The 16,256-nt window shown below is 35.0% G+C and overlaps 1 protein-coding gene across 2 annotated transcripts in view; it reads left to right on the top strand.

Moving 5' to 3' along the window:
- KYNU (kynureninase) overlaps window positions 1-16,256 on the top strand; it is a 114,709-nt gene that overhangs the window by 40,217 nt on the left and 58,236 nt on the right. For both annotated transcript variants that reach the window (XM_070476259.1, XM_020876859.2), the window contains 4 exons: window positions 9,827-9,888; window positions 11,832-11,903; window positions 13,241-13,315; window positions 15,958-16,104. In XM_070476259.1, the coding sequence (XP_070332360.1) occupies window positions 9,827-9,888; window positions 11,832-11,903; window positions 13,241-13,315; window positions 15,958-16,104 (356 nt within the window). The remainder of the gene's footprint in view (window positions 1-9,826; window positions 9,889-11,831; window positions 11,904-13,240; window positions 13,316-15,957; window positions 16,105-16,256) is intronic.

Genomic DNA, 16,256 nt, shown 5'->3' with positions numbered 1-16,256 from the left:
GCAGCTAGACTTTTAAGGAAATTAAGTTCTTAGTTTAAGAACTATATGAATATGTAACCTGTTCTATTAAAAAAGTTAAAATAAATAAATAAATAAGCACCTAAATAGAAAGGTTGCAAGCAAAAGCTAGCTCTGTTTGCTGCTATTTATTTTTGAGTAATCACTACACTATACTTTCTACCTCTTTTATGTGGTTATATTACAGGATCAGAATATCCGTTTCTAGTTTAAAGTAAAAGGTTAAGTACAAACTGAAATGCTCCCTTCTGCTCCAAACACAGAAAAATAGAAAAAAAAATTAGATTAACAAACATATAGCAACACTTAAAAATTAAAAAGAAATCTCTATTGACCAGAAATATAATATTTGCTGAAGAAAGAAGCACTGGGAAGCTGGACGCCCAGTATTTGAGGAGCAGTGCATGGAGCCAGCCTGAGTATGTAGGGTCTGAGTGCAGGACTTGCACAAGAAGCCCTAGGGTGAATCTACAGAGCTCTGGATGCTTGGGGCTCAAACCCAAAGTCAGGACATTTTAACTAGGGTGGCTAAAGGTGAAAGCATAGCATCTCCTTCCAAACCAGTCAGGATCCTGGGAGCACAGAGCACCTGATCAGACTGCCAACGTAATCCAGACGATATGTATACGTACATGTATAGTGTTATGGAGAGAATTCCCACCTGAACAATCCTGGATGGCATTTATAAATGTGTTGCCTAGTTGTCTGATAATGCTTTTAATCTGTGTTCATTTCTTAGAAGCCAATTATATTCATTCAAATGCCTAACATGTAAATCTAAAAAAAAAAAAACCAAGCAAACTGAATAATCCTGAACTAATTTGACCTGAGCATTTATGTTTTCCTTAGATGTGGACTGTTTTTCCTGTGCTAGATTTGCTTTCAGAACATAAATTGCATTCTAATTCTATTATTTTGTGATTAATATTTATCATGCTCTAAAGAGGAGTTAGGATGTTAGGCCAGGGAAGTGGTAAGGCAATTATTTCGTGAGATTTATAAAACCCATAAAACTTGCAAAAAGGTTTCCTTTCACCACTTAAATGTTTATAGCTCCACTGCAACTTATTAAACGTGTGTGTGTTTTGTTGCCCAGCAAATATGTATATGTCACAATGATCAATGAAATTTCAAACCAGCCTACCTCTCATTACTGTTAATAAGATTATTTTTAAAAATAAATAAATACTCAGATTACTTAGATTAACAAAATTGAACTTATTAAAAATGTTTTAAACAATATTTATCAGTTCTAGCTTTAGGGATTTTTGTGTGTCTTTGAAATACCACACAAAGGTATATGACATATAAGGGATAAACTTAATTTTGTTTTTGTGGTTTTGTCCTTGAATGTTGTATTAATTCAGAGAAGGCAATGGCAACCCACTCCAGTACTCTTGCCTGGAAAATCCCAGGGACAGAGGAGCCTGGTAGGCTGCAGTCCATGGGGTGGCGAAGAGTTGGACATGACTGAGCGACTTCACTTTCACTTTTCACTTTCATGCATTGGAGAAGGAAATGGCAACCCACTCCAGTGTTCCTGCCTAGAGAATCCCAGGGATGGGGGAGCCTGGTGGGCTGCCGTCTCTGGGGTCGCAGAGAGTTGGACACAACTGGAGCAACTTAGCAGCAGCAGTTGTATTAATTTACAGTCATCCAATCCTAATTACATAGTATATAAAATAACAATTATCTTTTGAAATGAGCAAAGTCACATTTGTACATATGGAACTCAGTACAGTATATGTACTATTTATTATATATATATATTTCTCAAAGTTTCAAGCCTTAATATGACAAATGAATTGTCATATTTAATTTGAATTATCAGTGCATCATTAAATCTAAACTAGCTTCTTTATTTTAATGACTATTTTATTAAATGTCTATTTTGTTTTCTACAATGTATGTTTTAACAGGAGAAATAATTCTACCTTTTTTTGTTGTTGTTGACAGTAACTGCAAAAGAGGACTATGAGCACTATTTTAAAAGCTTGTATTTTTAATTTTTTCAGTAGCTAATACCTATGCCCCAAATTTATTTACTTTTAAAATTGTATATATTAGTCAAATAAATGGTTCTTAATTTAAGTTTAAAAATGAATGAGTTTACTTTGTTTGCTTTAGTAGGAACTGATTCTTTTATAAAGTATTTGTGTATGTGGTCATGTTTGTCTTTTTTGCTGCAAATCCCAGGTTTCCTTTTTGCCTTGGTTACTAGTAAATTCTGAGAAAATCTGATAGAGTGAATTAGCAAAAACATTTAATAGCTTCTAATTTGTTTCTCATCAGCATATAATGTACTTTGTTGCAATTTTTAAAAATCATTCTTTCTCACTTTAAATGCAAGACACCTACTATCCTCTTTGGAGGTAGATATTGTATAAATTAAAAAATTTAAATTATACAGTAACTACAGAAGACAGGAGCAGAAGTCAAATTGATTTTTGTTACTTGTGGGATGTCTAAATGAATCAGGAGCAAACAGACAAGTTTAAGTTTTGGACTACGATTGAATCTTCCAGGTTCTTAAAACCACAGCCTTTATTTTGTTATAATACTTCTGAAAAACAAGGAACAGGAGGATAATAAAAATTATTATGTGTTCAAATTGATAGAGTGCATAGAGAGGAGAAAGTGATAATGAGCAACCCTATTTATTCATAGATAGAGAAAATAATTCCCATTTCATATGAGATGAAAAACTTTTAATAAAACATATATATATTATCAAACATTATATACATCTCTTTCACTTTTCATATATATATATATAAACAAATGAAGCTTATCACATACATGCTACATGCCTTTTATGGTATTTCAAAGACACAAAAGCCTCTATAGGTAGAACTGCAGAACATGGAATAATTTTCTCTTATAATTAATGTCACATTTTCAGGGTGCTAGAAATAGAATTGCTGAAGAATATTATTAATATTATTATTAAGCCCACTTCTCCCTGGGCACATAAACATTACAGAGGGCTAGATACATTCATTTTGGCATATAAAACTATTGTAGTATGAACATAAATTTGCTTTATGAAACTTGAGGTTGACCCTCAGAGAGGTAATATCCCTGGGAGCTCTCTCCTAATAGCCATGAATCATCAAGCACACTCGAGACACCTCTAAGGACCACAGGAATTTGCTACTTGAAAAATAGAGTGGAAAGTTCTCAGATTTAGCTTAACTACCAACCTTAGAACAAAACAATAACATTTGCATCTGCTTAATAAAATAAATAGAACATGGCATGGCAGTTATGAAAACCTTCTTATCAAACACTAAGCAGCTAGGGACCCTGTCATTGTTCCTTTGCAAAACATTTGAAATTAAATGAGGGTGAGAAAGATGCAGAAGGATATTAGTAATGAACATGGGCTTCCTATATTTGACGTACAGGGAACAGATAACATAGACAACACTTCCAAATGTTACCGTGAACAAAGATTTTTATTTATTTATTTTTCTGAGAGAGAAAGATTTTTGTCTTCTACTTCCTATCTGTGAGAATTTTAAGCAAGTTAGTTCATCCGCTTGCAATTAGTTTCCTCATTGATAAAAGTGGAAAATGAAGTAGATACCTTATTGGATTACTGTGAAGATAATACAAGTCACACTAGAAGTGTTGGCACATAATAAGGGCTCAATAAACATTAGTTGCTAGGCATGGATATAAGAAGGTAATGCTTGTATATAAGTTTCACCTTCTGGTAAAGCAAAAAATTGTGTTCAATAAACAAGCAGCTTTCACTCTTCAAATGAGAGCCCTGGCTCACATACATCTCAGATGAAATAATTCAATTTTTTGCACTCACTGCAGTGAGTTGTACATGATCTTCCAAAGTAAAGTAAAAATGAAAGTTTCTCAGTCATATCCAACTCTTTGTGACCCCTTGGGCTATGCAGTCCATGAAATTCTCTAGGCCAGAATGCTGAAGTGCAGAGCCTTTCCCTTCTCCAGGGAATCTTCCCAATCCAGGGATAGAACCCAGATTTCTTGCATTGCAGGCAGATTCTTTACCAGGTAAGCCACAAGGGAAGCCAAAGAATACTGGAGAGGGTAGCCTATCCCTTCTCTAGTGGATCTTCCCAAACCAGGCGTCTCATGCAATGCAGGCAGATTATTTACCAACTGAGCTATTAGGGAAGTCCATCTTCTAAAGACTCTTTCAAATCCTGATAAGTTTTCAGGAAGTTTTAGAAAGCATTGGCCTCCAATAAATTTGCCTCCAATACTTTGTAGTACTTTCACTTTTAATTTTTATTGAATTATAGTCAGATAGATGGATAAAGAAAAGCACTAACACTAAAAGTGTTACTGTTAGTTGCTCAGCCATGTCCAACTGTTTGTGACCTCATGGACTGTAGCTTGCAAGGCTCCTCTGTCCATGGAATTTTCCAGGCAAGAATACTGTAGTGTCCATTCCCTTCTCTAGGGGATCTTCCTGATTCAGGGATCAAACCCCGGTCTCCTGCATTGCAGGTGCATATTTTACCATCTGAGCCATGAGGTAATGGAATATTACTCAGCCATAGAGAATAAGAAGTAAGCCAGAAAGATAAAGACCATTTCAGTATACTAACACATATATATGGAATTTAGAAAGATGGTAACGATAACCTTATATGCAAAACAGAAAAAGAGACACAGATGTACAGAACAGACTTTTGGACTCTGTGGGAGAAGGAGAGGGTGGGATGTTTCAAGAGAACAGCATCGAAACATGTATATTATCTAGGGTGAAACAGATCACCAGCCTAGGTTGGATGGAATAATACCTTCTGCAGGGACGTGCATGGACCTAGAACATATACTGAATGAAATAAGTCATACAGATAAAGACAAATACTGAATAATATAAGTAACAAGCAAATTTGGCCTTGGAGTACAGAATGAAGCAGGGCAAAGGCTAATAGAGTTTTGCCAAGGGAACACACTGGTCATAGCAAACACCCTCTTCCAACAACACAAGAGAAGACTCTACACATGGACATCACCAGATGGGCAACACCGAAATCAGATTGATTATATTCTTTGCAGCCAAAGATGGAGAGCTCTGTACAGTCAGCAAAATCAAGACCAGTAGCTGACTGTGGCTCGGATCATGAACTCGTAATTGCCAAATTCAACTTAAATTGAAGAAGGTAGGGAAAACCACTAGACCATTCAGGTACAACCTAAATCAAATCCCGTATGATCATACAGTGGAAGTGACAAATAGATTCAAATGGTTAGATCTGATAGAGTGCCTGAAGAACTATGGAGGGAGATCGTGACATTGTATAGGAGGCAGTGATCAAGACCAAACTCAAGAAAAAGAAATGCAAAAAGGCAAAATGGTTGTCTGAGGAGGCCTTACAAATAGCTGTGAAAAGAAGAGAAATGAAAGGTAAAGGAGAAAAGAAAAGACATTTGAATGCAGAGTTCCAAAGAACAGCAAGGAGAAATAAAGTCTTCCTCAGTGATCAATGCAAAGAAATAGAGGAAAACAATAGAAGGGGAAAGACTAGAGATCTCTTCAAGAAAATGAGAGATACCAAGGGAACATTTCATGCAGAGGGGCACAATAAAGGACAGAAATGATATGGACCTAACAAAAGCAGAAGATACTAAGAAGAGGTGGCAAGAATACACAGAAGAACTATACAAAAAAAGATCTTCACAACCCAGATAATCATGATGGTGTGATCACTCACCTAGAGCCAGACATCCTGGAATGCAAAGTCAAGTGGGCCTTAGGAAGCATCACTGTGAACAAAGCTAGCAGAGGTGATAGAACTCCCATTGAGCTATTTCATTTCTTACAAGATGATACTGTTAAAGTGCTGCATTCAACATGCCAGCAAATTTGGAAAACTCAGCAGTGGCCACAAGACTGGAAAAGGTCAGTTTTCATTCCAATCCCTAAGAAAGGCAATCCCAAAGAACACTCAAACTACTGCACAATTGCACTCATCTCACACGCTAGTAAAGTAATGCTCAAAATTCTCCAAGCCAGGCTTCAGCAATATGTGATCCATGAACTTCCAGTTGTTCAAGCTGGATTTAGAAAAGGCAGAGGAATCAGAGATCAAATTGCCAACATCGGCTGAATTATTAAAAAAGCAAGAGAGTTCCAGAAAAACATCTACTTCTGTTTTATTGTCTATGCCAAAGGCTTTGACTGTGTGGATCACATTAAACTGTGGAAAATTCTGAAAGAGATGGGAATACCAGACCGCCTGACCTGTCTCTTGAGAAACCTGTGTGCAGGTAAGGAAGCAACAGTTAGAACTGGACATGGAACAACAGACTGGTTCCAAATCAGGAAAGGAGTACGTCAAGGCTGTATATTGTCACCCTGCTTATTTAACTTATATGCAGAGTACATCATGAGAAACGCTGGGCTGGATGAAGCACAAGCTGGAATAAAGAATGCCAGGAGAAATATCAATAAATTCAGATATGCAGATGACACCACCCTTATGGCAGAAAGCGAAGAAGAGGAGCCTGGCAGGCTACAGTTCATAGGGTTGCAAAGAGTCGGACACAACTGACACCACACACAAAGCACAATCTAAAAAATAGTGCAAAAGATGGTATATGCAAAACAGAAACAGGCTCAGGGATGTAGAAAAGAAACAGTGATTTCCAAAGGGGAGAGGGAAGTGGAGGGAAAAAATTAGGACAGTTACAAACTACTATATATAAAATAGTAATAAGGATATATTCTACAACACAGGAAATTATAGCCCATACTTAGTTTTTGATGTTTCAACATTAGTTCAAAAAAGTTCTTAGGAAAAACAAAAGGAACAAAGGAAGGCAACTTGAAAGAATTTCAACTTGCTTAAATGAAGATTTATTGTCATATGGAATGCTGATAATATCAAAATATCTTAAAGGTACAAACATGAATTTCAGAAATACAAATTGGACCAAAAGAAATAGGTCAATTAAATAAATTTTCTTTTGAAAATAAGTTTAAAATCCATCTGATTTGTAGCCCATGCATGTTAAGAACACTTGATTCTTTAGTGACTTTAGGTCATATTTGCAATAAACATTTCTGTTAATGTTCTACAGGCTTAATACATGTACCATCCTTAGCTATACAGGGGTGCACATGCACACATGTTAAATACACTGACCTTCTCCTTGACAAAGTTCATAAGCAGGCGAGAAGGGCATTTGTGAAGAATTTGATTAAATTTAAAGTGCTAAGGTGGGATAATTTTTGTGTATGTGGGCAGACAAATTCAAGTCAGTGAAGGATTACTTACAAAGAACTGATCCAAGTTTTAGCAGGCCATTGAGGGTGAAGGGTGCAAAGCACAGGGCCAAGTGTATGACTAGATTAATTCAGCCCAGCACCTGTGGTTCATCACATTCCATGCAAGAAAAAAATTAGGTGATCCAAAATGAACACTGTATTCTTTGAAGGGCTAACACTTCTTAGGCAAGGATAATTATTTTAATCAGAGGGCAATCATTATGCAAAATGGAATGCCTGGCCTTGTATAGAAATTCTACCTCTCTTTTCTTTCTGCATCTTCCATATCTTTGTTTTCATTTGGTGGTAAATTTATAAATTATTTTATCTTCTTTGATTTCTTCTGATTACATTATTTCTGGCTTCCCCAGTGGCTCAGTGGGAAAAAAATCCCCCTATGATTCAGGAGACGTAGGTCTGATCCCTGGGTTGGGAAGATCCCCTGGAGCAGGAAATGGCACCCACTCAAGTATTCTTGCCTGGGAAATCCCATGGATAGAGCAGCCTGATGGATACAGTCCCACTGCACATGGGGTCACAAAGAGTCACGTACAATTTAGCAAATAACAACAATACAGTCTTTCAAATGCTTTTCTTTCCATTAATTCTGCTCTTTCTTGATACAGCCATCCCTCAGCTTCTTTGGGGATCGCTTCCAGGAGTCCACACAGAATATTCCCTCCAGGATATCAAAATAGGTGTGCTCAAGTCCCTAACATAAAGTGGGTTGTGCCATGAATACACTCCATCCTCCATATTCATGGGTTTCAAATCCATGGATAAAGAGGGTGGAATGTATTATTTTTCCTTCCTTTTCTCCTTCCACATTCCCTGCCAAAATATTTTTTTTTATTAAAATGAACAGTTTTCAGAAAAGATGTGTGTAAAGAGCTAACGGGAAGTTAAGAATAATATCAGATTGATGTCATAGATAATGTTTTGTTTTATATGTAATAGTGAAAATTCATACCATAATGCAAAGAAAGAAATAAAATAAAGCTGGCAGCATTTCTTTCATCATATTTCAAAAAGATGTTCATATCAAGGAGAAGATGTATGCCCCCATATACAACATAAGCTATCTAGCATGTTTGAGACATCTGATTTAGTGCGAGGAATGCAGTATGAAGAACTTCCTTGTGGCTCACATGGTAAAGAATCTGCCTGCAATGTGGGAGACCTGGATTTGATCCCTGGGTTTGGAAGATCCCCTGGAGAAGGAAATGGCAACCCACTCCAGTATTCTTGCCTGGATAATTCCATGAACAGAGGAGCCTGGCAGGCTACAGTCCATGGGGTCTCAAGTAGTTGGACACAACTCAGCAACTAACATATATATATGCAGTATGAGGTTGTTATTGTCCTTGAATTTGAGATACTATTCACCTTACAATGACCAGAGATACATATTTAACAGCTACCATTTGTTTACCAATCTTGCATATCAAGTGGGGAAATCCATCCATCAAACGCAACAAGTTTTTCTTGACTAGATCGAAGCACAGGCCTTTCCTTAAATGGCTATGTTGAAATATAAATTCCACTTATCTCCGGTGGCCTCCCCTCAAGTGAATTTAACCTAAAAATCTATCTATTAGTTAGAATAATTATCCTACTTACAGTCTATTCTTTGAGTAAAATGGGATTTTATCAGAAGTATCTCATTGGATACAAAGTGCAAGACTTGTATGAAGCATTTTCTCTTACACCTAGTACAGTCTTACAAACATTAAAGCTCATAGCCTATTTTTCTCAGTAATGGTAAAGAGATACTATTTTAATTGCCTTTCAGAGACATCATAAGAACCAAAAAGGGGGAAAGTATTATTACCTTTGTGCTCTGAGTTCTTAAGTATTCACTGTATGCTTTCTCTCTGGGTCTGTTTCTAGTGGTATAACCCTTGTTAATAGGAATTAGATCAGATTATGATTGTGTTGCGGTTATCTTAATTTTGCATGTTTTCTTCATCAAACAATACATATTTATATTAATTATCTCATATCAGTGTGAATAAATAAAATCCAGCACTATTTAGCATTTACTTTACTTCTAGCTTTTTTTGTCTTAGGAACTACTGTAAATTCCATTGTAATAACAGTGAATTATGTTTAGCAGCATTGCCTTCTTTTATTAAAGGAGCATTTTAATTTGATGTTAGAAACAACCGGCTTTAAAGATGTGATTGGCCTTCAATTCTTTTTAGATTCTTCTTGGAGATGCACTTACCACAAAAATGCACCCTGTGGGAATTTGGCAACCTAGCTGATAATAGGATAAATCATTTTTAGTTTACAGAAGAAAGCAAATGCTTCACTATTATGTTGTTATTATTTATTACGTCAAAAAGGAAATGTAATTTTTAGCTAGCTATGTGCATGTGAGTCCAAATATTGTTTGATAAAATTAGTCAAGTGGGAAACTTCCACTTCCACATCAAATATGCCCTTGTCACTAAAAACATTAAGGATGACAAAGTGATACTTTGTTTTTCCAAGCACCCTTAACACTAACAGAAAAATCTAAATTATGATATATTTATTTTTCAGGAGCCAATGAGAAAGAAATAGCCCTAATGAATGGTTTGACTGTTAATTTACATCTTCTACTGGTAAGCTTCTTTTCCCACCAGTGTTTAGTATACACTCATTTACAGAATCTGATTTCTTCTATCTTTAATTCATGAGGGTTTGGAGTTTTACTTACTTAAAAATAAATTGTAAGATTATTTTCAATTCTACCAGGAAATGCTGGGCCCTGCTAGAATGGCTTCTTCATAATCATGGGAGAGTTGTCTCTTTACAAAGAGCTTTAGAATACTGAGCTCTTATCTTAGAACATAAGGAATAAAAGTCACAGTTGAAAAGCTAAATTGCTGCAAGCACACAAAATAATGATGTAAAAATGGTAGCAAGCAGTGATCTTTTCAGAAAGACAGTTTTCCAATATGCTGAGTTTCAGGGGATGGGTCTATGGAATATTATGTTTCTGTATATTAATTTTGGGGGGTATATTAAAAAAGACCCTGTTGCTGGGAGAGATTGAGGGCATGAGGAGAAGGAGGCGGTGGAGAATGAGATGGTTAGACAGCATCACCCACTCAATGAACATGAAATCATGCAATCTCCAGGAGATAGTGAAGAACAGAGAGTCAGCCTGCTACAGTCCAAGGCATCACAGAGAGTCAGACATGACTTACTGACTGAACAACAATAACAAACATTAACTGAGTCACTCTGCTTAGGTATTTCTTACATTCTAAGAATTTGATAATATCTATGCCTTAAAATATATATTCTTGGTTTGAAATATGGTACCTAGAGTAATTGATGTCATGAAAATTTTGTACTTCATTTTTAAGTGAGATTTTGAAAGCATGTCTATAAGACAAAGATGCACTATTAAGATACTGATATTTTATTTTTATAATATACAAACATTATTATTAAACATGCCTGAAGGAAAGTGCTTGTGGAGTATATTAAGTATGATGGTAAACAGCATGATTTTCAGTTCAGACAACTCTGGTTTGGCTCCCAGCTAGATTACTTAATACCTGTTTGATTTTGGACAAGGGTATTGGCATTTCTGGGTTTCCCAGGTGGGTCAGTGATAAAGAATCACCTGCAGTGCAAGGGACACACTCAGGGTTCGATCCCTGAGTCGAGAATACCCCCTGGACAAGGAAATGGCAACCCACTCCAATATACTTGCCCGGGAAATCCCATGGACAGAGGAAACTGGTGGGCTACAGTCCATGGGTTGCAGAAGAGTCAGACACAACTTAGCAACTAAACAATTGGAATTTCTAAATCTTATTTTTTCCATTGTAAAAAATGAGGATGATAATATCTACCTCATATGTATAAAACATGTGAAAATTGCTTTAGCACCCCGGCCAGTGGTCAACATCCAATTAACAATAGCAATCATCCTCGTTGTTATTACTGTCAGTCAGTATTTTCCAAGAACTGCGCGGAGAAATGAAAAGTCTCCACTGAACACATGAGCTGCTTCTCCCTGGTGACCCTGGAAATCCCAAATGTCTCATTAGGGCAGAGGGACTTTCAGTTGGACCTAAAATTAGATTTCATACAATCTTAAAACTTTAGAAATATTATGTACTAGAAACCAAATCTACAGCTCTAGATAAATCACTGTGAATAAGACATACATATAGATAGGCTTCCCAGGTAGCACTAGATAGAATATGATATTTCAGTCTCAGAGCAATTGCCATTAAGTGCATTGAGATTTTCAATCTTCAATTAATTTTCAATTAGCACTTAAGTAAAGTTTAAGAATTCATTTTCATCTGATTCATATTTTTCTCTCAAATTTGCTTCCCTATTGATAAACATAGTGAGCAAATATCTTCTTTTTAGAATTCACTGGAAACAAGGCTAATTGGAAAAATGTACCTTTGATAGGCATCTAACTGTGTAATTAATTCCTTTAAAATGCTGGAGATTATAAAATTAAAGTGTGGTATAAAATGAACAAATGTCTAAGTTGTACATTAATGCTTTTCTCAATAAATCCATTTCATTGCAGTTATCATTTTTCAAGCCTACACCCAAACGGTATAAAATTCTCCTAGAAGCCAAAGCCTTCCCTTCAGATCATGTAAGGATTCTACAAATGATATTTATATTCTTTTTACTCTTCCTAAAGGAGCATATCATTTGCCTGACTTGAATGTTTATTCACTAGTCTTTTCTAAGTAATCTTATAATAAGAAGATCTGTCAAATGCTTTTGATTTATGCATTTTTATAGATTGTAGCTTTATTTTTTTTGTTCAAGTAAAACATGTGTTAAGGGAAGAAAGAATTGAATAGGAACATTGATTTATTAGTCTTTTTAAAGACACTGAACAAACCACTGGTCTAAATCAAGTGCAGTTATAAATGTTTTATTCTTTTTTTTATTAATTGTTGTTGCTGTTTTATTTTATGAAATTAAATCAATACACACCCCAGTACTTAACCCTTTAGCTACCTAAGATAGGAATATAAACATTTATCTGTCCATTTGCTTTCATAACACACTAGCATAATTATATTGGAGAAGGAAATGGCAACCCACTCCAGTGTTCTTGCCTGGAGAATCCCAGGGACGGGGGAGCCTGGTGGGCTGCTGTCTGTGGGGTCACACAGAGTCGGACACGACTGAAGCGACTTAGCAGCAGCAGAAGCAGCAGCATAATTATTGGTAGTTTTTAACTTAAAAAGTGTATTGAAGACTTTAAGAATTTTTTGTGGTTCAAGGAAAAAATCATGCTACTTTTCCAGCAATTTCAGTTTGTAAGAAATTTAACTGTTACAGACACCAACACAGCTAAAAGTATATTTCAGTTTTAGTATTAGAGAAACTTGATTTCCGTCTTTATATTATCACTGTTTAAGTATTCTAGCCTATATCTTATAATTTCAAGGCATTTAATCATTCAAATTAATAGCCAAACGATCTTACTAAAAAGGATCCAGGATCTTTATCTTGAAAAAATTCAAGGTCCCTAAAATTTCTGGTTCCCATTTTCATCTGGGACTCTTAATGAAGGGAACTTTTTTTATCCTTTTCTACTAGCTTACTCTTTCTAGGGCAAACCATTTCTGTATCCTGTATTGAAGCCTAGCAAGTCTTCACTGCTCACTTTGGTTATTTTGTAAACTCTGTTTTGACTCAAATTAGATTAATTAAATATCTTACTCAAAAAATTTCTTATATTTCTAAAGACTAAATGACCCTTATAATATTTCTGTTTCAAAGGATGTTCAGATTGCTGCATGTAAATCATGTTAAATTTTTCTCTGATACATTCTGTTTAGTTACTTTTAAACTTGGCTTTGAATTTAATATGATAATATGCTTTTATTGTTATTTTATTACCTTTTTTTTTGAGCTATTCTAATGTACTTCTGTGCACTGGACTTGATTTAATAAATCATCTTTCTTTTCCAGTATGCTATTGAGTCACAGCTTCAACTTCATGGACTTAACATTGAGAAAAGTATGCGGATTATAAAGCCAAGAGAGGTATATAAGAAAGAGAAATAAATATTCATCATGCTTCTATTTAGTATTGATTTTTTCTTCATTTTCTTCAAAATTTTATTATCTTCATTACTTTAATGGAACTTTCAAGAAAGTATAAAAGACCTATACTCTGTTACTATTAGGTCATTTTGCTTAAAATAGAAACTTAACTCAGAAGTGTATTTATTTTAATTTTTTCAAGGGCTAGTCATATTATAAGCAAACTATTTTCGTATTAATACCACTGGAGTCTGCCATATTCTTCAGTGGGATGGGAGGAGATAGAAACTTGCATATATCATTTTCAAATTTAAATGCCATTGCCTGTGGGTGCCATTAAAATCATGTTAAAAATCAGTTATATTTGTTGAAATTGAATGACGCCTATCTTTTTGCCCCTCTAATCTAAGTACCAAATGTTTGCCTCTGAGTTTAGTCTGGGGTATTGAAAGGGACTTAGTGTAGCAGAAGGAAATTAGGTTTACAATCTCGTTATTACTCCCCAGGGAAATCCCAGTGACTTTGTGTTACTTACTTTATCTCTGAGATATCTTTATATTTGAACAGATAACAAAGGAAACAGTTGGGCTTAACCATATGTTTAAGATCTAAAATACTGTGCCCTTTATATTAATAAAGCTGTAAGGCTAAGTTGTATAGGCTTTGATATCTAAACCCTACAGCTTGTGTAACTTGGCACCAACAGATCCACACAGGATAAATTTTAGGTTTCATGTATGTATGACACTCCCAAGATAATGTTTGAACAATTATTTCTTTCAATCCAAAACTAATTTGAGAAATTAACGATCTACTCTATTCACTTCTTTTTGCCAACATGTATTATATTAATGAAACAGAAAGTTCTCACAGCTTTTGAATGATATGTTTCATATATTATACATAAATTGCTTATTTCTAGCAAAAAATGACTATAGCCATCACAATTTTATTTTTAAAAGTAATAAGTGTTGTGGAGCTGTATGACTTAATCATATATTTGGGACCACTCTTTAGCATTACTAGATTTGAGCAGGTGAACATGAAAGAGAACCATATCTTATCATTGAAAAATAAATTTCTCATTTGCTTAGCACCAATTCTTTAAAGAAATAAAGCATTAGTATATAGAGCACTTTCCTTAGTTTAAACAATTATATTGGACAAAATGTATTAGCTTCCTCTATAGGAAAGAAAAAAAAAGAGGTTGGGGTTGTCATGTTACTAATTTTACTTCAAATTTTTTTCTTAGAATTACTGAAATCCTTTTCTTCATGTATAAAATACACATCACTTAGAAATTCAGAGATTTCACTGTCAACTCTATTTTTTAATTTAAAATTTACTTTTAACTGGAGGATAACTGCTTTACAATGTTGTGTCGGTTTCTGCTCTACAACAATCTGAATCAGCCGTATGTCCCCCTCCTTCTTGAACCTTCCTTCACCCCCACATCCCCCCGCTGCAGGTTGTCGCAGAGCACCAGGCGGAGCTCCCGGTGTGATACACCAACTTCCCACTAGCTATCGATCTTAAATATGGCAATGGCTAGGTTTCAATGCCATTCACTCAACTCCTCTTCCTCCCCCACTGTGTCCACAAGTTCGTTCTCTATGTCTTTGACTCTATTCCTGCCCTTCAAGTAGGTTGACCAGTACAATTTATCACTCTTATTTTTGTAGATAATCATGTTTGCAAACAAGTCTCAAACCACTAGCAGAAATTAGCATATTATTACATTTGTGATACGTATTATATATGCATAATGTGGGACATAGTAATTGGCAAATAGTTACCAAAATTAAAAACAATTGAAGAAAAATCCATTAATACTGTAATGAGTTTTCCCCAAATATTAATGTAGTTAATGATGCTTTGACTTCAAGACCATGTCAGATTTAGCAGTGTAGAAAATTCATGAAGACTTCATAAATAGATGAGAATTATTAGGCTACAAATTTGTAATTTGTATCTGGCAGAGTTCTTTCACTCAAGTTGTTTAAGAGACCAAATTAAATCATTCACAGTATTCACAAAGTAACTGATCACTGAATTGTGGGAGAAAAGTGACCTTGATAATATTGAATTTTATTGATAGTTTCTTTGTGTTTGGATCTTTACCTTCAGATTGGTATGGAATAGATTTTACTCTTAAATTAATAGAAAATATTAGGCTAAGTTTCACTCAGATAATGATGTACATGTGTCTTTTACCTGGAAAAAGTAATGATTTTAGATTGATAAGTAAAATACTAATTTCCAAGAAATCAGTTTTGACATTTAATATGTTATGAATATCCTATTTTTCTGGTATTTTATTGGATGGGAATAAAAATGAAATAATTTATAAGTATCTAAATAGTAAAGATTAATTGAAAAACTGAAGAATAAAATCAGGCAATAGTTTTGCAAAAACTTATACTTTATAAAATACTTTTTACTATTGTATTATCATTTCTTAATAACAAAAAGCATGTTCAAATACATGTTCTTGCCAGATTTTTGAAGACTCTTAACTTGAAAAAAAATCTTTGCTTTTTCTTATGGTAGGAAAGAACCCAAAGTGACTTTTGGATTGGGAAATATAAACGGAAAAGCTGTCATTGCGGATATTATGTAATTTATGCCTACCACGACTTTAGGGTGAAGACACATTGAGATTAGAGGACATCCTTGAAGTAATTGAGAATGAAGGTGACTCTATTGCAGTGATCCTTTTCAGTGGTCTGCATTTTTATACTGGACAGCTCTTTAATATACCTGCCATCACAAAAGCAGGACAAGCAAAGGTACGTTAACCATTTCCTCCTCCCCGCTTTGTCCAGAACATCACTCTGCTGTGAAGCATTCAAGTGCACATATATTCAAGTGCACAAGCATATATGATATATGAAAGTGTTAGTCACTCAGTTGTGTCTGACTCTTTGCAACCCCATGGATT

Source organism: Odocoileus virginianus, chromosome 13 (genome assembly GCF_023699985.2).
Source record: "Odocoileus virginianus isolate 20LAN1187 ecotype Illinois chromosome 13, Ovbor_1.2, whole genome shotgun sequence".
NCBI classification, from domain to species: Eukaryota; Metazoa; Chordata; class Mammalia; order Artiodactyla; family Cervidae; genus Odocoileus; species Odocoileus virginianus.
Note: the sequence above shows the minus strand (reverse complement) of the source record. Positions and strands in the feature narration are given on the sequence as shown.